The 21,190-nt window shown below is 56.6% G+C and overlaps 2 protein-coding genes across 2 annotated transcripts in view; both read right to left on the reverse strand.

Moving 5' to 3' along the window:
- The window catches only part of TEDC1 (tubulin epsilon and delta complex 1), a 66,162-nt gene extending 63,842 nt beyond the window's left edge, over positions 1–2,320 (reverse strand). The window contains exons 1-2 of the mRNA XM_040073137.2: positions 2,177–2,320; positions 1,175–1,253 (exon numbers count right to left, since the gene is read on the reverse strand). Coding sequence (XP_039929071.1) covers positions 1,175–1,253; positions 2,177–2,320 — 223 coding nt within the window. The remainder of the gene's footprint in view (positions 1–1,174; positions 1,254–2,176) is intronic.
- A 7,570-nt stretch (positions 2,321–9,890) lies between these two features.
- Positions 9,891–13,777, reverse strand: CRIP1 (cysteine rich protein 1). The gene is made up of 5 exons (XM_040072999.2): positions 13,656–13,777; positions 10,900–10,994; positions 10,750–10,807; positions 10,577–10,624; positions 9,891–10,236 (listed from the first exon to the last, which is right to left on the reverse strand). The coding sequence occupies exons 1-4, from the start codon at positions 13,693–13,695 to the stop codon at positions 10,584–10,586; spliced, it is 234 nt and encodes a 77-aa protein (XP_039928933.1). The 5' UTR covers positions 13,696–13,777; the 3' UTR covers positions 9,891–10,236; positions 10,577–10,583.
- Between the last annotated feature and the right edge of the window lie 7,413 nt (positions 13,778–21,190).

Raw genomic sequence — 21,190 nt, forward strand, 5'->3', positions numbered from 1 at the left:
AGCTGAGACTAAAAAGGTTTCTCAGAAATCAACTGAGCAGTTCTCAGCAGAACCACACATTGTCACCTCACAATATACCAGTGGAGGCTGTGCTTGCTCTCTCTAGAGCCAGGAACCTGCCACATGCACTTGGAAACTCTGTCCCCAAATGCTACAGCCAATTAGTATGGCAGCAGCCAGGATCCAATAAGGTTGCACATGTGCAGGACCACATCCATAATGCTGTGGGAGACAGTCAATAAACCAACATGCCATACACAGCAGATTGTGGATGACTGGAAAAATAAAACCAGCCAAATGAAAAATAGCAGTCCTGCGAGTAACAGGACTTCCTGCTGAGCTACCAGCAAAACTATGCTCGTTTTGCTCTGCATTCCACAATGCTTAACCTTTCTTAATTCCATTTGCAGAGCCACCAGACTCACAGCTATTCAGAGGCTTATACAGTGTTGTTTAGGGTGTTTTGCTTTCAAGAGCAAAAGTGAATATTAAATGGATTTGGTATGAGGAGACCTTGACTCATCACAATACAATTCGCATACAATGAAAAGGCCTTAGATAGACATGCTTTGAGCGAGAAGATGGGGAGTAGTGTTGTACTTGGAATAACACATATTTAAGAAGTAAATAGTCTTCTGCTATCTTGAGAAGCCAACATGCATTCAGCTCCTCGCTGGAGCAGTGGCCCTGTCCATAAAAACATTATTCACAGTTCCCCTTAAACTCATCACACACAGCCTATTTCTTGCTTTGTCTCAAACTTCCATCCAAAACACTGCCTTTATGGTTCTCAGGTCAAAACTCCTGGCTCTGACACAGCACTGGATAGAAAAGTACCAACAGAATCACGGGAATGGGAAAAGAAGGAACCAAAGGAAAACCGAATCTACTTCTGCCTTTGCAGATACTGAGAATGAGTAACACCACTGCAGAGATTTACCTGCAATAAAATGTCACAGGGATCCAAGTTTCCAGGACAAAGCACATCAAAAAGCAGCAAACCTGCCTCACGATACATTTTCTCCTCAGTAAACCTGACACCTAGTACCTTGGTGGCACAGGTGTTCAAAACTGAGCACTCGTGACAGGGAGCAAGGAGCCAAAGGTGCTACAAAACCAGTCCCAGTCCTTCCCCAGGATAGATGGAAACTGCAGTCAGCCAGAATGGTGTTACCTATGGCATCAGACTCCGTCCACCCGCCCCCGTGGATCTGCTTCAGAAGCACATACAGCAACCTCCAGAAGTCCAGGCTCTGCAAAAGAGAGGGTGGAAGGGGAGATCAGCAGGAAAAAAATACCTGCTATATTGTTTAATCTTAATTAGGCAATTAAGCCCATATCTGAACATCACACATGGAACAGCACACCTGCTGATTCAGCCAACGCCATCTGATCAGGCAGGATCATGTATCACCTGCCTCATGAACAGAGAACCTACAGAAAGGAGCACCCAGAAAGAAAAGGGCTAACGCTGGCTGTAGAGCAACACCCGGCACTTCTACCTTGAGACTCATGTAGAGAAGCATTCCAAAATCTGCTCTGATACAACCACATATGGCACAGCTCACCCGTAGTCGAACAAGCACTTGAACACACTGGTAAGAACTGCCCACGACAGCGCCAGAAACTCACAAACAAGAGGCACCACAAAATGAGCTGGAACTGGGAATCATTTCTTGGCCGCACAAAGACAGCATGCTGACAAACTCAAATAGTGATTCTTACGGCTGGAATTTCAGTCAACACTCGTAAAATCCTTAAAATAGCCGACGAAGGGAGGTACCCTGTGTGCGAGCTGGAAGCCTCGGAGACAAAGCAGCACGACCCAAGCTGAGACACGGTAAAGGGCAGGAAACCCCAGGTGACACTGACAAGGTGTCGCAGCCCAGGGTGAAATACCAAGCCTTAAGTTACAACCACGGTAAGACACGGCCCTTCCCAGAGCAGCGAGTTTGCCGAGAGGTCCGTAACACGTGTCAGCCGGGCACACACCGAAGTGGGACCACACAGAGCTGGCACCGCAGCCCCGCACGCAGTGCCTGCGCAAGGCTCAGTGCCCGTCGCGCTGCCATCCTGACCCTGTCCCCGGACCCAGCCGCACTCGGGTGTCCCGGCGGTCCCCGCTGCCCTGTGCCCGTGCCCCGCAGCGTCTCCGCGCGGAGCGGCCGGCGCTCACCGCCTGCGGCCGGTCGAACCTGGCGCGGCGCAGGGTGTCGGGGGCGGGCCGGGCGCGGGGCGGAAGGGCCCGGCACAGCGCCCCGACGGCGGCGGGCAGCGCCGGGGCCTGCTGCCGGTGCTGCTGCCGCTGCCGCCCGCCCATCGCGCCGCTCCCGCCGCGCCCGGCCCCAGCGGGAGCGCCCTTCCGGCCCGCCCGCCCGCTGCAGCGCCCCCTGTCGTTGTGGATGTCCCTGTATCGCCCTGCATCCCCCCGCCTGTCGCCCCGCATCTCCCCGCACCTCCCGGACTACCGATGGTCCCCACGCTTATGCCTGCGCGTGGCTCGGGGCACAGAACGCTTCTGGCCTTCCTTGGGCAGTGACCTTCACATGTCACCTCCCTGAGCCATGGACGCGGCTCCTGCCCCGACAAAGAAACACCCGGGGAAGCCCTGCGAGCTTCCCCCGCCCTTCCTGGTGGGCAGAGCTGTTGCAAAAGTCGGCTTCGGCTCTTGCACAAACACAGCCCTGCTGCAGTCAGAACGGCTCCCGGGACGATGGGAGAGCAGGGTTTGGCAGCCGCAGGTCTGCGGATATTCCTGCCTGCCTTTTGCTCGGCGGGGCGTGATGCGGCCAGCTCGGGTCCCCAGGCACATAACCCCCGCAATGAAGCAATCCCAGGGATTAATCCTTGGCGGGGCCGTGGGGGAAGAGAAACGGAGCTGCTGTCTGGGAGAAGCCTGAGCTCCTGGGAGAAGTCTACCCATGACCAGGATTTACAGAACCAAAAGCTGGCACAGAGATGGATTCCTGCTGTGGGTTTACAGAGGGAACACAGCTGGTCTGTGCCAGGGACACAGATCTGCTCCACCAGCGCTGCGGGGATCCTGCCTGTGCCTGGACATGAGACCTGCTGGAAGCCCCCACTGATGGTTTCTTGGCCAGTTCACCAGTTCATAGCCCATTTAATGTGCTCACTGTGGATCTAGCACGATGCCTTTACTTTTTATTCCACCAGTTATCTGAACAACGTGAAACAACAATGTGAAATACCTTCCCACTACGGACCAGGCTCTTGCAGCCAAATGGCTGCTTGCAATGAGGAGAGAAATCTCAGTGATCCAAAGAAACCTCCAGCCAACCTGAATTGTGTTTTGCACTCTGGTTGCTCCTCTCCTGCCTCTCACCCCTGTGCTGGGGAGCGCAGCCCTTTCCAGGGCTGAGCGCTGCTTTAGAGCTCTCCCAGTCTTGTGGATCCTGGCTCCTGCTGCAGCCAGGCCTGAAAGGACCCCTGGGTGTGAGTTATCCAGGCTTAAGGAATTTTTAAATATCTTCTCTAGCAGCTGTTGTCTCACATCCTCCTTTCCTAATGGCCTGGAAAGCATTTTCCTTATCCCTCGTCCAGTTTTAGCTCAGCAATCTGTATCCACTTCTTTGCTCTCCTTCCTAACAGGCTTGGCATTTCCACACGGTTCCTTGCCTTTGGTTTCCAACAGCCCATAAAGTCCTTTTTTACTGCCCGGAGCCTTATCAAACTGGGACAATCCTCTGCTGTCTTTGGCATCCTTTTTGGCTTTCCATGCCTTGCTGCTATCGGGCGCTGTCTGGTCCCTCCATGACACATCGCTTGTCTATTTTCCCGTCCCTCCTGCAGTCTCCAGGCAGGAGGACCTTCAGCTGCAGCCAATTTCCTGTGTTTTCTTGACCACTCCATAAACCCAGCTCAAAGCTATCCCTGTCCCCACACACATTCCTCTGTCTAGGCCTTTCCTCCCCAGGGCAGCTGCCGAGACAAGGGCTCTCCTGCACGGCCCAGCGCACGCACAGTGAGTGCTTCTGTCCATTTCCCCTCCTCTGAGCTCAACACACCAGGCCAGCAAACATCACCACTCAGCAGCTGGGATTCACAGTACCTCAGCACACCAAGAGCTCCTGTGCCACCTCTCCACCCTGCTGGCCAAACCAGTCCTGTGGCACCCCAGCACAGGGCTTCCTGCCCTGCTGGCCGGTGTCCCCGGTCCCTGTGGCACCCCAGCACAGGGCTTCCTGCCCTGCTGGCCGGTGTCCCTGGTCCCTGTGGCACCCCAGCACAGGGCTGGCTGCCCTGCTGGCCGGTGTGCCCTGGTCCCCATGGCTCCCAGGGCACGCGGCCCCATGGGCAAAGCTAACACAGGACGCCTGGCACTGTGCAGGGCTGGCACTTGGCCATGGGTGAGCTGGGGGCCAGGCAGATCATTCCAGGCTCTCTGGCACAGCACAGCAGAGCACAACACAGCGGGTGCTCGGTGCCGGCCTGCGACGCCTCGCTTATCTGCTCTGCCTGGGCGGTGTTCCCAGGGCGGGAGAAGCCGATGGTTTCCTGCTGCAGAGGTGGACCCTTGTGCTATGGACAGATGGAGGAGGTGATGGTGTGACAGCCCCCAGCGTGCTGAACCAGCGGGGATGGCGATGGCACCCTGCTGGCAGCAGAGCCCAGCAGCACCCAGGCCACCCTCAGCTCCCCTCTCCCAAGCAATAGTATCCTGGCAGGCGGAAACCAGCAACGGCTGGCCGACATCAGCACACAAGCCTGATGTCATGGCAGAGATTGGAAGCTTCCAGGACCCTCTCTGTAGAAAGGAAACAGGACAGAGCTGGCTATCAGCTGTTCCTCTGGTTCCCAGGCACTGAGGCAGATTCGGGGCGAGCATGGCAGCGGGGACCACAACGGGAAAGGAAACTCCGGGCACATACTGAGGGGCCAGGGATGCTTTAGCTGGGAGAGGCCGCTGGACTTTGCCCTCTCTGGGTTCCCGGGCCTGTGTGGTGCCACACAGCCGCCCATTTTTGGCACGATGCGTCAGCTGCGGTCATTTCCGTGCCGGGTGACTCAGCGGGGCCAAGGGCGCCTGTTTGCACCCGTGCCATGGCAACTCGCCACCACACGCGGCCCTGCTGCGTGTGCAGGGTTGCCAGGGATGATGATGGCGGCCCTGTCCCATTGCCTCATGCCGATTGTATGCGACAGCAGCCAGGCCTGCCTGCTCCAGCGGCAGCACAGCTTCCTGATGTCACCTCAGCCCCGCTCTGCCAAGGGGAAGGTGTGAGCTCTCCTCCTGCAAAAAAACAACTCCTTCGGTCTTCGGGGTTTTTTTCTTAATGCTTGTATCCCCGTGAAGGCGTGGGTGGGAGCCAGCCTGTCTCCTGGCCAGGCCCCCGAGCCAGGCATCAGCGCTTCCCACGCTCCAGCGCCAGCTCCGGCGGCCAGACTTCTGCATTTCTCTCCTTGCCCTCTCCTTTCCCTCTCCTTCTTGCAGTGTGGTATCTGCTGAGCAGCCGTCAGAGCAGAGCACAGCTTCCCTCCTTGCCTGCTCAAGGGAGGCCTTGAGTGGCTGGAGCGTTTCACCCCCTGAGCAGTCAGGCAGGCCACACCACTTTCCTCTGCAAACATTTCCAGCTCCTTCCCTGGCCCTCCTGGCCCTTTTATACACGCTTGCTCTACCATCACCAGGACATCAGGTTAGGCAGAGTGGGAAAAGCCATGACCTGGCAGTACGGCCATGATGCTGGCAGAAAGGAGCTAAGCAAGCACAGGGCTGTGAACATGGTTTGCCTGTGTAGATGGACTGCAGCAAAGCTGTCATGACCCCACAAAGGCTCTAGTGGAGGTTTTGCTGGACACAGGCAGTTAGTCAGCAGCAGACCTATGTGTGGGCTGTAGCGCCAAAATTCAAGGTCAGCTCCCAGCAGTTGTCTGCTTAAGAAAGGTGTTGGTGTTTCAGGCTGATTGATGCAGGGCTTTCAGTATGATAAGTGAATTGTGAAGGATTAGAAAAGAGGTCTGAGGTCTCAGCAACTCTCTTCTCAGGAGTTTCACCCTTTTTGCTTTAATAGCCAAGTTCCTCTGCACAGAGGGAAGCTCCCTCTGACCTCTTACCCTCGAGCCTTTAACACAAGACTCACCAAAAGAAGACAGAAGCTTCAATGGGAAGTCCTTGCACCCTTCCCTCTTGGAAACTCTCCCTGTTTAGTTGAAAATAACACAAGAGATTTCACAATTTATGTGAAAATAAAATTCAGCTCTAGGTGCCTGACGTCAACTTTTCTGCTGCCACTCCTTGCTTGGGCAAGCCACTCAGGACCTAGCAATCATCCCAGAGGGGGATCACCAGCAGCAGGAAGGGGTGAGAGTAGAGCAGCCTATGCCCTCCTCTCCTTGCTCCCTAGCTAGACCTCAGTTTCCAGTACCTCAGTTCACAGTCCCATTCACTTCTCATTACACCCCTGGTTGCCATACCCAGAGTCCCTCTGCCTTCAGTATCTTCAGTGTTTGCTGGAGGTGTTGTTCCCCATCAGGAACAAGGTTTGACACCCCCCCCTTTCACCTCTGCAGAGCGGTTTCCGTTGCTGAGATGGGGGTTCCCCAAACCACTTCTTTGCAGAGCTGGACGGGAAGTCCCATCTCCCCACGCGATCTGGCAGAGCTCCTGCTGCCTGACATCAGCTGCACGGTCCCTCTTATCACATTGTCTGCATAAGAGGGCAGATTTCTGAGGCATCAGGACATGGGCAGACACTTTTTTGACCTAAAAGATATCAGAGCTCTTTGAGCTTAAAATAAATCAGCCTTAAAAATCTCCAAAGTGGTGGCATGCAAGGTACCACCCAGCTACAGCCTGGCTTCATCCCCATGAGCTCTGCACAGCAAAAAGCAGGAGCCCCCTGCAGCCACAGCCCCTGTGCCACTCTCCCCCAGCCAGAGGCTGCACAGATGAGACACAAAACCACCTCAAGGGAAGTGGTAGAACCACACATCAGTGTCCCCATCAGCGCTGGCAGGAGAGGGTGAGTGGCCCCGTTGGTGTCCCAAGGCAGCGTTTACCCGGGCACCCAACACGTGTTAGTCCAGATGTGACCTGAAGGCTGCCAGAGCACAGCCTTTTGCAGGGGCAGAGCCTGCTGCCTTCCTTAAGGGTGACCCTGAGGAGAACCCTGCTGCAGGGCTTCCAGCCTGAGCTCTCTCCCTTGCCAGCTGCAGGCACAGGGAAACATCTGTCTCCTGCTTCAGATTAAGGTCTGCCAATCTGTGCCAAGAAGAGGACGCAGGGTCGGATGGCCCTCCCTGGCCACTCCTGCCTGCACTGCGCCCCATGGGTGAAGGGCTCCCCAGCCCCCTTTCTGCTCCCCTCTCATTTTCTCTTGTGTAGAGAGAGTCACAAAGCCATGATGGGGAGCAGCAGCAGTTAAGTTTCTGTTTTCTGTCTTTGCCAAAATCTCTTCTGCTTCCCTACCCAGGGCGTTGGGGCTCGCCCACACCCAGCTGCCAGAGGAACTGTGATGTTGTTTGTTTTTTTGTCACAGTGATGAAGTGTTTATAGCAACTATCACTCCACAACCCACAGACTGATCTCAGCCCAAGCTTAGAAAATAATGGCAGAGGAAGCACAGCCCCTTACTTCAAGGTCACCGATGGTGGCATTTCGGGTCATCAAAGCAGGGAAGTTTTCTGCTGGGCATCACCATGCTGTAAATCACCCAACCACTTTTGCTGTCCCAGACGAGCAGAAAGCTAGGATTTGCCCTGAGCATCTTGTTCACCCTGCTGCAGGAGCAGCACAGCCAGGGCATTGCCGCACTGCCTGTCCTAAGCTCCTGCCACGGCTCAGAACCGAAAGCTTCACAGATGGGAGGCACTGGAAACCACACTGCTGCCTGTCTGTGCAGTCATACTCCAGGCCATGGAGATTTACTGCTCAAATGAAGAAAAGATTGTGTCTGCTGACAGCCCACCTCCCTGGCCTGCCGGCCACTGCCGAGCCTCACTGAGCATCCAGGGGAGGCCTGGCTGGGGTGTGGATTTCCTATCCAAATGAGATACAGCTGTTTCTGCTTCCTCTCCAAAGACCAAAACAAGTTTAAAAAAAAAACAATCTATCATATATTTTCTTCGACCAAGGCTCCTTGCAGGTGTGACCTGGGTGTGAACTGCCCAGCCTCACAGCACCAAGGCTGGATCAGGCAGAGAGCCTGGCTTGTACAAGCGCAGCTCTTGGAGTGGAATATCCCAGCAGAAAGTCCTGAGGCTAAAAGCCATCTCAGTGGGAGCTCTTACTTTGGGGCAAGCAGGAAAACAGGATTCTAAGAAGGAGATTTTGGCAATCAATATTAAGGGGCTTAACCCCAGCCCATGCTTGGGGGGACCCCTGTTTTTTAAGGCATACATTCCCCTCTGCAGCACAGAGTGAGGCACCTGCAGGATCAGGCTTAGCTGCAGCTGCACAAGCCTGGCATAGCTCAGTTCCTACATCCCTGCACGCATGCAGGACAGGAGAGATGTCCCCAGCCACCACAAGTACACCAAGCAAATCCATGGCCAGGGACCATGGAAGCAAAAGAGAGCCGTGGGCAGCACACACAGCAAACAGCAGCATACAGCAAACAGCAGAACACTGCCTCCAGCCCCAGCTGCAGCCACTGCCAGTGAAAAGGGCTGGCATTTCAAAGGACTGGACCACCCCAACCTACCACTGTGCAGCCCCTGCTCTTCCACACCTCTCACTGATTCCTTCCTCATCCCTGCTGACCTTGTACTTGGAATGAGCTGCTTCTGAAATTTTAGTGTGGGGCCCTGCTGGGAAGGACCCTGAGCCCAATCAACTGGTCCCTTTCCCAGCTGGACACACTTATGCAAATCCCAAGGATGACAAGGCTTGTGTTTTCCATTACTTTAAACGCCCGAGGGAAAACACTATCTCAGCGGCACCGAGGCTGCTGAGATTATATCAGTAGTTTATTTTGAAGCTCAGCTGGCAGGGGAAAGCCATGTCCCAGTGCCCCAGAGGCAGGCTGCCAGAGAGGGATGGGGTATGGATGGCCAGAAGCCACGGGTCCATGGGTGCTGGCACCCCTGGGAGGCTGCTGGCAAAGGCAGAAGTGGGAGCAGGAGGTCCCCACAAGCCCTGGATGGCTGGGAAGTCTAATGACAGCCGAGCAGCAATTGCCAGGGTTTGCCTTTGACACAGACGCCTGTGTTTGTTGTGCTAACGGGGTGGGAGGTGAGGCAGCGCCTTGCAGCATCAAGCAAGTTTTAATTGGAAGTTTTAAGATGCTTATCAGATCGGGCTGCTTCTGACACCGAGGATTTTGACACCGGACATGTGTCTCTGACCCCTGAGGGTTTTGGCCAAGTCCCAGGAAAGCTGATGTGACAGTAAAATGCAGAACAGCCTCTAAGGAAATGCATGCATAAACTGTAGACAAAAATATACCAGTGGGTGATGAGATATCTCTGAATATGTAAATGGAGTTGTTCAGGTTAGGGAGAGACATGGTTAAGAAACCATTTTAGAAACACTCTCCAAGCTGAGATCTTTGACATCTGTCAGAGCCATTTTTCCAGTAGGGTAGAAACCTTGAAACATGAAAGAGCAAAGCTCTTGTGAGCCAGCTCTTGCTTTCCAACACCACAGCTCTGCTGTCCCTGACGAGGGAGGCTGCCTCTGCCTTGGCAGTAGCCTCTCGTTTCCCTTTGCCTTTTCGTGTGGCCCCTCAGATCAAAAGCAGCAAATACCAGGTTGTCCTGATGTAACAGTCAATCCCCTCCCAGAAAGACACCTCTCTGCCCCAGCTGAGGGCACGTGGGGCCATCACGCAGTGTGGGGCTCAATCCAAAGGCCACAGGGGCATCAAGCAAGTGGCAATTCACAAACAAGTCCCGTGGGACTCCTGTTACAGAGAGCACAGCTGCTACAGGAGGGAAGCATCTCTTCATTTATTAAAGACTGAGGATACAACTGTGGGCCCGGCCACAAGAGCTGGATGCCTGAAGCAGAGCTAGGTTTTGGCTGGAAGGGCGTGGTCTCCTCTTCAGGCAGCCTTCAGCAAAATCAGCCAAATTTCCTACCCGGCAGGGCAACCCAACATCCCCACCCTGGCAGCACTCCATCTGGAGCAGAGCCTCTCTCCACACCAGCCCAGCCTTGGTTACTTATTGCTTTGAACGTGCTAGTCTAGTACAGGGTGAATTAAAAACAAAAATGCATGTCTGTTGCGGTGTGTTTGTGCTGTCTTCAGGTTGTGCTGGGAATCCTGGACATCAGACCTGGAGAGGGATGGAAGAGAGGAGTGCATGAAGTCAGGCTGGGCTGGGAGCAGAGATATCACAGGGACAACAGTGCTCCAGGACAGATCCCATCCTTGCCAATGGGCCACAAAGCGATAGCTTTTGGCATCCGCTGCTGGAGCCAAGAAGGTGCTGACAGTCAGCTGGGGCTGGTAGGGAGAAGCAGCTGGCACCCGGCTCCTGAGCCCTACTGTAAGGGCTGGGAGCCAGCCCAGAGAGATGCTGTGGCAGGCCTGCCTTCCTCACTGGCCTGAGGGAAGACAGCCACAGCCAGCCCATGGAGCCAGAAACAGGAGGGGAAACCGAGGGAAGGACCAACCTGAAGTTTATTTGAATGTGTGGCTCTCAGCTCCTCCCCGGCCAAACCCTGGAAGAGATGGAGCGGGGTCAGTACTGCCATGGGATGGTGAGCACACTGAGGGCTGGAGCTCGCCAAGACACAGGAGCCCCGAGCCCCCTCACTCCCTCCACAACCCTGCCACAGGCACCCACCTTTGGGCCCGAACAAGGCAGCGTAGCAGGGGTGGTTGCAGTAGGGTTTGCCATCGTGCTGCAGGGAGAGAGAAAGAGCATCAGCCCCACCTCTGCTTGTCCCAGCCCTCAGCTGTAGGGGACAGGGACCTCCTGGGCAGCAAACCTCACCTCTGCATGGCCTCCAGATGTCAGGGTCTTGTTACACTTCTCACATCTCAAGCAGGGCCGGTGCCAGTCCTTCCCTAGAGAAGTCACCTTCTCAGCTGTCAGGGAAAGGAGGTGGATTAGCTGAGGCACTGAACAGGCACAAGTTAGTTTTGGCAGATTGGTTGCATTGCCGTCGATCCTAGGGAGGATATTTTTGGGCATTTTCTCAAGTCTGTCTGTCCAGGACAGAGGGCACGGTGTTCAAACCCAATGCATTGCCATTGGTGTGCAATGCCATGCACATCCAGGAGCACGGCTCTGCAGCGGCGGTGCCATGCCCAGGGTGAGCGTGGCTGCATCTATGAGGATGGACTGACTTGTACCCCACCTTCCAAAGACCTGAGGATCCCTCTCCTCCCAACATCAGCCTGCAAGGGGATTCATTTCTCCCCAGGGAGCTGGAGCCCAAGAAATCACTAGAGTTGGCAGGGGTGAAAGGGGATGCTGGCAAGGACTGAGAAGGCAGAGCCACTGCCACACCCTGCCAACACAAACCAGTCCCCTCCAGCTTGGATTCTGCTGGCACCACGGCGAACCAGAGCAGAGCTGGAGCTTGGCAGGGCTTCAGGCACCGTGGGAGGCACAACATCCTGGAGCCAGGCCGTGCTTATGGAGAGAGGGGGGAGCACGTGTGCCTTTTACTTGGAGCACAGCAGGGGAGAAGGGTATTTTCTGCAGGCATGTGTGCTCTTCATATTGGCAGCTGAGCTCCTGGGAATTTATTAAGTGATTAAACAGAGCTGTCCACAGGAATCGTGTCAAAGCCAGGTCTGAACACTGTCCCTATGCCTGCAGAAGGGACCAAGCCAGGGTGGGTAATGGATGCCCTAGGGGGCCCTGGGCAGCACCTCTTTGCAGTTCAAATATGCCCACAACAGCCTGTATAAGGAGCAAGCTGGTGGCTGCAGGGGTGGGAGCGGGGGCAGTGCCCAAATGTCACAAGGCAGCCTTGCTGCTATTCCCTGATGGCACAAAGGGCCTCCTGTGCCTGCAGCCTGGCAGGAGCAACAGTGTCCTCCCCCGGGTGTCCCTAGGAGCCTGAGCCCCTCCTATCACGGGGTTTCTGGGAGGGGCACAGCCTCCCCACCTCTTGCATACGCATTTGCACCAACGCTTGGGCCGGAGCTCTGCTGAGGCTCATTACAGCACTCAGGCACAAATTCCTGCAAACCCCATCCTCTCAGTGTCATCTCCTCCCCACCCCTGCTCTCTAGAGACATGATTTAGCCCAGAGCAGCCTGAGGCACACCCAAGCAGTCAGGCTCCGAAAGCCTCAGGGAGCCCCAGCACCAGGCTTGCTCTGCCACCTCTGCCAGCAGTCTGAATAATCTGCAGGCACAGAAATCAGGCATCTAGCTTGGTCCTCCAACAGCTTTTGAACCCTCCTCAGCCTCTGCATCAACAGAGACATTTTGTAGTAAGTACAAGCGTGGTAAGTGAAGGTCAAACCCCTCCTTGGTCAAACGGTGCCGTCCCAGCTCCTCCACGGCCACACCTGCGGGCACGGCAAACCCAGCTCACCCTGACCGGGACTGACACAGACCCACAGGGAAAGGCACACACTGCCACCAGCACCCTGGTGGCTCCTGATATCAAGCCACACAGGTAAATGAAGCACGTCAGGATCCTGAGTCGCAGGAGGGAGCCACAAAGCCAAAGCCCCGTCCCAAAGCCTGGCAGCAAGCAGTGAGTTCAAGGCAAAGCAGCGTTCCCCAGCTGCAGGAAGTACAGCCCCAGCAGCCAGCACCCATGCCAGCCCCAGCACAGCTACACAGTGTGGACATCACAGGCAGGCACAGAGAGCAGCTCCTGGGTTTGAACCTCCAGCTCCTCAGCTGAGCACAAATAGTTGGGGCACAGGCACAAACAGAGTCGAAATAAAGCAGAGAAAGAAGTCTGTGATGGCACCTGGGTTCCAGGTCCCTCATCTCGCGTAAATTAGAAAGCAGGGAGTATCTCTAAGCTGCTCCCGGCAAACCCCCTCGAGTTCAGCTATGCCAGGCAAGAGGAGAGCTCTGGCAGAGGAACCTGCCTGTTCCAAAAGCTGATTGCTAAGTGAGAAGCTCAAACCCCACAAACACCCTTAGAGAGAGCAGCGGGTCCATGGCCCCAGAAGGGGCAGGAGCTCTGGGGTCCCATTTTGGAGGGAAGACACCTGTGGGAAGCAGACAGCAGCCCGACAAGGCTCACACCTTCCCTGCAACAGCAGCTTAAAAATAATACCCCAGAGGTGTCATCCTGCTGTGCTAAACCACACAGAACAACGTGTGGGCTGTGCTGAACCACACAGAACAACGTGTGGGCGACCCACTGACCCAGGCACTTGCCCCAGGGCAGGATTTGCCATTGAGAAGGCGCTTGCTTCACCTGCCCAGGCTTCTAGAGCAGCGAGCTTTACCAGCAGGACCTTTGGGCTCCAAACTGGCTGCGGGCTGTGCTGGGGAAGGAAGTGGGGCTGGGCTCCCGTGCTGCCGTGGAAGCACCAGCGCAGCCCGCGCTCTGCAGCCAGCCATCGCCTTGGGGGTGCATCAGTAGCATCGGCCACCCGGGGCACCCCGGGGACCCACGGCGCAGGGCTGAGCGACTTTGGGATACCCCAGGGATTGGCAGAGGTGGGCTGCGCAGTACGGGGGCCAGAAGCCGGGGTGCCCAGAGGACGCACAGCCCGACAGGTCCCCCGAGGTGGGGGCGGCTGGGAAGGGACAGGAAGCCCTTACCGAAGTAGACCTCCTTCTGGCAGCGGGGACACTTGGGCATGGTGTCGGCTCGGCTGGGCTCGGGACTCCGCTCGCACGGGCTGTGGGATGCTCCACGCCGACCCCGCCGAAGTCACTGCCCGCCCGCCCCGCCCCGCCCCGCCCCGCCCCGCCCAGATGTGCGCTCCGCCCCACCCAGATGTGCACCCCGCCCGCAGCTGGAGGAGACCGCCCCGGGCACGGCCCCTCCAGGGCTGCCGAGACGGGGTCCTGCACCCCTTCCAGCCCTACACCTCCTGCACCCCTTGCCCCTTGCAATCCCTCCACCTGCACGCCTTGCGCCCTTTGCGGTCCGCAGCCGCGCAGCCCTTGCGGCCCGACCTCCACTGCCCCCACACACAGCCCTGTCCCCTCTGCAGCCCGGCCCCCCGCACCCCTGTGCCGTGCGGGTGGGCGAGAGCCGGAGCTGTGATTGGCATCTGTCGATTAACCACACCCCCAGATAAAGGTTGATGGGGTGCTGTCCACCTGGGCTCACCCCCTCCAAGCACAAATACGTTTTTCTCCCAAGGGAGTGTAAAAGTCAACCCTCAGGCAGGGTCTCCTGCCCGTGAGGAATTTTGGGGTGCGGGATGAAGCGGGCGGGAGCTTCAGGACTGTAACCCCGCTCTCGCAGGACACTGGGAATGGCGTGGGTGCGGCACACGGCTCCGCTCACTGTGGAGAGCCAGCCCATCTGTGTCACTGACTTTGTCATTTTATTAGGAGGGAGGACTTGTTGTTCCATTGTGCTTGGCTGTGAAGGAAATGAAAAGCCTATCCAAAGGTCTGTTTTGTATGAAACAATCCTCCCCAGGGCACGTTGCTGTGCTGGAAAGGTCATGAGGGCTTGTGAAAGCCAGCGCCAGGACGCCTAGTGACTGCCTCCCGAAATGCGAGGCATCCCTTGCCGACACAAACAGGGCCCTGCTGACACCGGATCCCACCCGTGGGTGCAGGAGCAGAGGCGTCACGCTGTGCCCAGAGGCGAAGTTCGCGTTCAGCTGGGGCTGCTTTACGACCAGCAGCCTTCCCTTCCCGGCACAATCCCCCTGCTGATGCTTCCTGCTGCTGCCGGTGGTCCCGCTCTTTCATCCCCCAGCTGGCAGCCCCACTGGCAGGCTGGGGAGCACCATCCTGCTCCAAAGGCAGCGTTGGGCTCAGCAGGGTGGGCAGCACCCACACTGGCAGGATGTCACCGGGAGCAGCTCCCGGCTGAGGCGTGAGTCACGCTGAGACGCTGAGACAGTGTCTTGCAGTATGGGAGGGGAGGCAGACGTGTCCTGCAAAGGCCTCCTCCCTGCTTCCTCCCCTTTCTTCCTGCCCTGAGGCACCAGTGCCTGCAGGCACCCATATTTCAGCCACATCACATCCCCCTGTAGGCAGACACAGCACTCGGTGAGCACCCAGCTGGGTTACCCAGGCCAGGACCCCTTCCCTACACCACGAGAGTGCAGCTGGCACTCTGGTGAAATACAGGGACAAGGCATGTCCTCTCCCCACTCTGGTGGCCCTGCTCCCCCCCTACACAGTACCAGGCTACTTTGGGGCCACTGACCGGCCCAGACGGACGCCTTCAGCTGCACTCCCTTTTAAGGCAGGCTTTGTGCCGGCCAGCAGCTGAAAACTGCCCTCCTGCAAGTCTCCTCCAGCTGGCCAGCCCCGTGCCCAGTCCCCGTGGACCGCTCAGCTCAGCTCCTCCTGTGGCAGGAATGCTCCCACCCCAGCTGAGGCAGCAGGTGCCTCTGCATGGCACTGCACACTGAGTGACCCGGCTGAAGCAGAGCCTGGCTGTCCCCTCCTCTCCGTGTCCACATGGGTTTTCTGGTCTGTTCATCCAAGAGAGCAGGCACCACCAAGCCACGTGATGCTCTCTGCCAACCCTCTCTGCCTGCATGGGGCTGTGTACCTGCTGGCCCTTCGTGGCTCCTCGCTTGTCCTGACTGGCCCTGCTGGGGACCTTGGGCTGTGCCCAGCCTGCTTCACAAGGACTCAGCCAAAACATGGTGGTGTTGTGCCCTGCAAATCTACGTGAATCCCAGCCAGCCAGTCTCAGGGGGAAGGCTGCTGTGGGACACAGCCCTGGATCCTGCACACCATGGGAGCTGTGACTGCACCCTGCTTGTGGCTGGGACCCTGCTCCTGTCCCCCTGATCAGCAGGCATGCACAGGGCTGGGGCGGTGCAGCAAAACTTTCTGGCAGAGGGCCCCAGAAGGGAGGGATGAAAGGCTACAGGTGCTCCTGGAGCATGGCAGCATCTCGGTAGCCCATGGGATGCTTGCTCATTTTACAGGGAGCAAGTCCATAAACACTTGGAATGCCAGTGTGCGAAACCCATCGGCACTCTGCGATGGAGCAGTACACTGAGGCTCCACTGTGCTGGAGGGAGCTGGCTGGAAACACTGCAGCAGGCTGACATTTGGGGCCACTGCTCCTTCTGCCATCCAGGGTCCCCCCCACAAAACTGAATTTCAACTGTGTGGGAGCCTTCTTGGAGTGGCAGTGTGCAGCAGCCAGCTCATCCCTCTTCACTGGGGTGCTGCCCATGGTGCTGTGCCCACGCATACAGACAAGGTCATCCAGTGGGCAGCTCCAGTGCTGGGCAGAAACAGCACCGGGGAGCAGCAGGAGAAGGGCTGGGGTGATATTTTCAGCAAACCCAGGTCCCACCCAAAGCATCATTTCAAATCAAGGTTCATAGCCTGACAGGGAAACAACCCAGCCAGCGCCAACGGAGAGCAGCCTCTTCAGCAAAGCACAGCTTAATCTTATCTGCAGACCTTGTTCCAGCTAATTTAACCATTAGACGGAGCATGCCTCAGCTGACAATGCCCTCTGATAGGAATCTGTGGGTGAGGCTCTATCCTGAAGCATCAGGCGCCAGCGCTCCCCGATGGCATGGCAACAGCCCTTGGAGAACCTGGGCTGTCTCGTTTGTTTGGGTGGTGTTGTTATGGCCAGGGCTATCCCCTCCCTTGGCACGAGCCAGCACCAGCTCCCCAGCTCCATGTGTCACATTTTCTGCAAGGTCCTCCAGCCCCCAAGAGTTTCTTGAGCTCTTGGGGCAGAGGTTTTGAGTCAAGAGCTCCTGGGTGTGCCGAGCTGCCTACCCAAGTATCTCCCTCAAACATCTTGGCCACTGGTCAATACTGCAGTAACAACTGGAAAAGCCACTGGCATTTTTGCATGCAGGGCGGTGACATAATCCGATTTGGGTTTGTTTTGCTAACGCAGCAAGAAAAAACAGCTATTTCCATGCAGCAGACCAGCCCATCTGCCTGGGGCAGCAGCTCCAGACTCCCCCTCCTGCCTTGCTGGAGTGGGGTAGGGGCTTCCAGAGTTCTTACAGCCCCCCAGCACCCTTGCACAGAGGGGAGAGGATGCACCAGTGAGGGCATGACCTAGGGGCCAGTGACAACCTGGTCCAGCATTGACCCAAGCAACTGCACAATCCTGCAGAATCTCCCTCCCTGGCCATTTTTCAGCCCACACTTGTGCAAGTCAAAGGCCCTCCCAGCCAAGACTGTCATAAAATATGCACTACATGACCCAGCATGGAACTCTAATTTGACAAGAAAATTATAGGATGGCTTAAAATGAGCCTGGAAGAAGTTGGGGGTAGCTGCCAGGCACGTGATCCCATCGAAAGAGCTGCTCGGTGTGCCCTGCAAGAGGGGCTGGTGGGCTCTGCCTGTGCTCCCCCTCCACCACCTCAGGATGTGCACGTGGCTAATCCCATTAGCAGACAGACAGGAAAACAACGGCATGAAAGTGGCTGTCAGGGCAAATTACACCCCAAGGAAAACCTCTGGGATACGTCTTCATAAAGCTGACAGACAACCGCTGGCTGCGAGTGATTGTGAGTGAGACAGAAGCAGGAAAGACCTTCCAGGAGTAGGGGGCTCAGGGAAGGGGCTCGGAAAGGGGCGCTCTGGTTTGTGGCACTGCCACTGGCGCTGTAAAGCCCCGAACGGTTCGAGCCCGTGAAATGCCCTCACTGCCACATCAAAATCTGTGCTCAGTGCCCTTGGGGACACAGTGCAGAGCCGTCCTGCCGCGAGCACGGGCAATCACGTGTCTCCTCCAGCTGAAGTTGTAAAAATGCTTCCAGGCCATTTGAGGCAGCTGGCTGACCCCATAGCCCCTTGTGGGGTCAGCTCTCACCCTCAGAGGCAGCGTGTGAATTATCAGCACGGGGTTAATGTTACACTGCACCAGCAATAACAAACACAGAGCGGCGGCCGGCTCCCAGCTCAGCACTGATGGAGCACGCAGGGCTGCCCACATGGGGACACGACAGGGACACGGCTGTGACTTCCATCCTTGGGACAAGAGGGCGTGGCAGGCCTTGTCCGCCTTTCCAACCCACCAAGATGTGGAAAATCTCCTCCAATTTCACCCAGGCTCCCCCAGTCTCCCTGAGTACAGTCTGGCCAAAGTCTCCACTGCCATCTGCTCTTTTCTGCAAGCTTTCCATTAGTGGCAGCCCAAGGAAACCTCCTGGCTAAATCCTGCCGTGGGAGGATTTGGTAGATTTTCCTGGCATGGCCTGGCTGTTTCTATTGTGGCTGTCGAATGGAGCCAGGATTGTCAGGGGAAGCAAAGTCTGCTGCTTTGGAAAGCTGCCCAGTGTCCAGGAGGCATTGCCTCTGCCTGCCAGGGAGATGCACATGGGTGCTGGGGGCTGGCAGGGACTGTGGACGCTACTCAGGGGCTACTCACAGGGGATCTGTGCCAGGGATCACCTCCCCAGGCTCCCTGGCAGCACCGCTTGCCCTGGGCTGGCTCCAGGCTGTTGACGCCACACCTTTTCTTCCTGGTTAAAAATTCACTGGAGGTGAGGAAAAGGTGTGCAGAAGTGTTTGCTCTCTCTGTGAACACACTGCTCAGCGTGGTAATGCCGTGGCACTGGAGCAGGAAGGTGAAAAGGAGTGACAGTGTGCTCTGAGTGACTACTGTGCTCTGACATTCCCAGGCACGTCAGAGGGCCAGGGCAGAGCAGGAGAGAGGAGGAGAGCAGGAGGAGTCACACATTTGGACGGCCAGTAGCAGCCTGCACACCTCCATCCGTCGGCACAGGTATTCCTCCCCCAGCACTCTACCCCAGGGCACTCCAGGAGCCCCTTGAGCTCCCCCATTGTTCCCAGCTCCTGGATGGTTTCCCAGCTGCTCACCCTACCTGAAAACCTATAGGCTGATGCAGAGCTCCACCTGCATCCTGGCGTGTTCCCTCGTGGGTGCGCCCAGGCAGCAACACCGGTGAGGGGGAGCCAGCACCACCCTCAGCAGTGTCACAGCCACCAGCAGTTCTCCCTGCGTGACACTCCAGGGCACGGCACTGGCAGAGGGATTTACAGCCCAAATCCTCCTCCTATGCTTGCTTTTGTGCCATCCCTTCTTCTCCATCCCTGCCTGCTCTCTGACACCCTCTCCAGTAGTTACACCCAGTTCCTTAATCTCCCACTGGGACCAAGCCAAAGCTCAGCCAGGCCAGGAAAAGCCCCTCTGCTGACTCCAAGGAGTAGCTTAGCCAGCTCTTGGCCCTTGTGGAAACAAGCTGTGCTTACTGGGTCACTTTTAATATCCCATCTTAAATCACATCTTCCAGCACTTCATCCCTTTTGGCTCCTGTTTATTGACTTCCCAGCAAATGCTTTAAATCTGTCTGCTTCCCTGCCCAGCTGTGCTTGCATCCTGTCCTGCCATTTACCTGCATTTCAGGACCGCTCCACACCACGTTGGCTGCATCTCCCCTCCCTGCACCAGCTGGCTCAGACATACCCAGGGCTGCCCTCACCATTCCTACCCGTATCAGCTCCTTTCCTGGGGTTTTCCCTGCATGCAGCATGCTGTGCCTCTCTAGGAGCAGCCTTTGTGCGCTCTCCATGCCTTTTCTGGGTTGTGAAGGATGGCACAAGCTGTGCAGCCCCATTTCTGGGGGCACGGATGCCCTCAGCCTCATGCTGAGAAGCACCCCTAGGTGACAATCCTGCTCCTCCTGCAGCCTGGGGACACCCAGGCTGGTACCCATCACCCAGACTGCCCTCAGAATAGTTTGACCCGATGGTGAGTTCTCTGCTGAGCTGTGATGGCTCCCATGAAACCGAGGAGCCAGCAAGTGAAATGGCCCAGGACAAATTCACAGGGCTTGGGGGATTTCCAAGCAAAGCTGCATCCACTTTGTTCTCTATTTTCATCTGTACCCTGGAAAACATGCCTGTAATCACCAGGGCCCTCCGACTTTTTTAGCCCACTAGCAAGTCCAAACTGAAAAAAAAAATTAAAGTATTTGACATCCCTGAGGGGAAGGATGTTTTCCAAGCCTCAAGTAAAGGAGTACTTTCAGCTCACATAGGCCTCCCAAAAATAAATACAAAAATGCACCAAGGATTAGAGGCCGGAGCTGCCTTCCCTGCTTGAGCAAAGTGCCACTGCTGTGTCTGTGCCCTGGTCCCCATGAGCACAGGGACAGCCCCAACCCCTCAGCACAGAGAGATAATCCCATATAGGACCCCAAAACCTTCTTAGAGCCTTCAGGTTCCTGCTCTTAACGCCCACCCTGTGGGTACCTGCTGTACCTGGGGGACACTTTGTGTCACAAGAGGTGCCCAGTCCTTCCACCCACCTGAGGGTGGGGGGGACATTGCTCACCCAGAGCACGAGCAGCCAGGCTGTGCCCACAGGCGTAGCAGGATGCTGTGATATTTGTGGCCTTCCCAGCACTCCCTCATGCAGCAGAGCTGAATTCTGTCTATTTTTAATTTCATTGCATTCTTTCAGCAAAAACCCTCGTGGGGAAAAGAAAATGTAAGGATTAAAAAAAAAAAAAAAAAAAAAAAAAAAAAAAAAAGGACGACAAATGAATTGAGGGGAAAGCCAGCCCATGTTGGGATCCTGCTGGTACTGCTGAGTCTGGCTGGTGCACAGTATGGGGCCAAGTAGGTGCTGGAGAGGAAAATCAGCATGGGCAGGCCATCAGGGAAGCACCCTGCTGCAGAGGACTGCCACAGGCTAGCAGAGAGGCTGGCATATTAAGCTCGTTAATTAACGATGGGAAGTAAGAGTTGCAAGGGGAGGTGGACTCGTGTCGAGGGCGTTGCTGGCAGCTACGCTGGGCCCCAGATAAGCGATGGGACCACCCCCCCCGCCCACCTCAGCACTGCTGCTGCTGCACGGGGCAAACTTGGCACATTTTGGCTGTGAGAGCCCAGCTGTGGGTCAGGGGAGGAGCCGGCGGAGCGACGCTCCTCTGATTCACTGCGCAGCCTTGTCCCGAAAGCATCCGCGGGGTCAGGTCTCTATGGAAACCCCGCCGAAACACAACACACTGAGCCCATTCCTCGACCCAGGAGCCGCGCTGCCGAGCCCTCGGTGCCTGGGAAAAGGCTTCGTGCCGCTGGGATTGCCGCCAGGAGGGAAAAACCTCTGCTCTGCGGGCTGCCTGCGCCGGGAAGGCCGCCGCGGCCGCAGGCTCCCTGCGGTCCCTGTCCTGCCGCTGCATTTCCCAGCTGTGCCC

The sequence above is a fragment of the Hirundo rustica genome, chromosome 9, assembly GCF_015227805.2.
Source record: "Hirundo rustica isolate bHirRus1 chromosome 9, bHirRus1.pri.v3, whole genome shotgun sequence".
Lineage (NCBI taxonomy): Eukaryota > Metazoa > Chordata > Aves > Passeriformes > Hirundinidae > Hirundo > Hirundo rustica.

What these genes read in the sequence shown, in the direction of transcription:
- CRIP1 (XM_040072999.2), bottom strand. Translation starts at nt 13,695, where the DNA reads ATGCCCAAGTGTCCCCGCTGCCAGAAGGAGGTCTACTTCG. An exon ending in CCAGAAGGAGGTCTACTTCG is followed by an intron (nt 10,995 to 13,655) that starts GTAAGGGCTTCC and finishes TTTCCCTGACAG; the next exon opens with CTGAGAAGGTGACTTCTCTA. An exon ending in CATCTGGAGGCCATGCAGAG is followed by an intron (nt 10,808 to 10,899) that starts GTGAGGTTTGCT and finishes CTCTCCCTGCAG; the next exon opens with CACGATGGCAAACCCTACTG.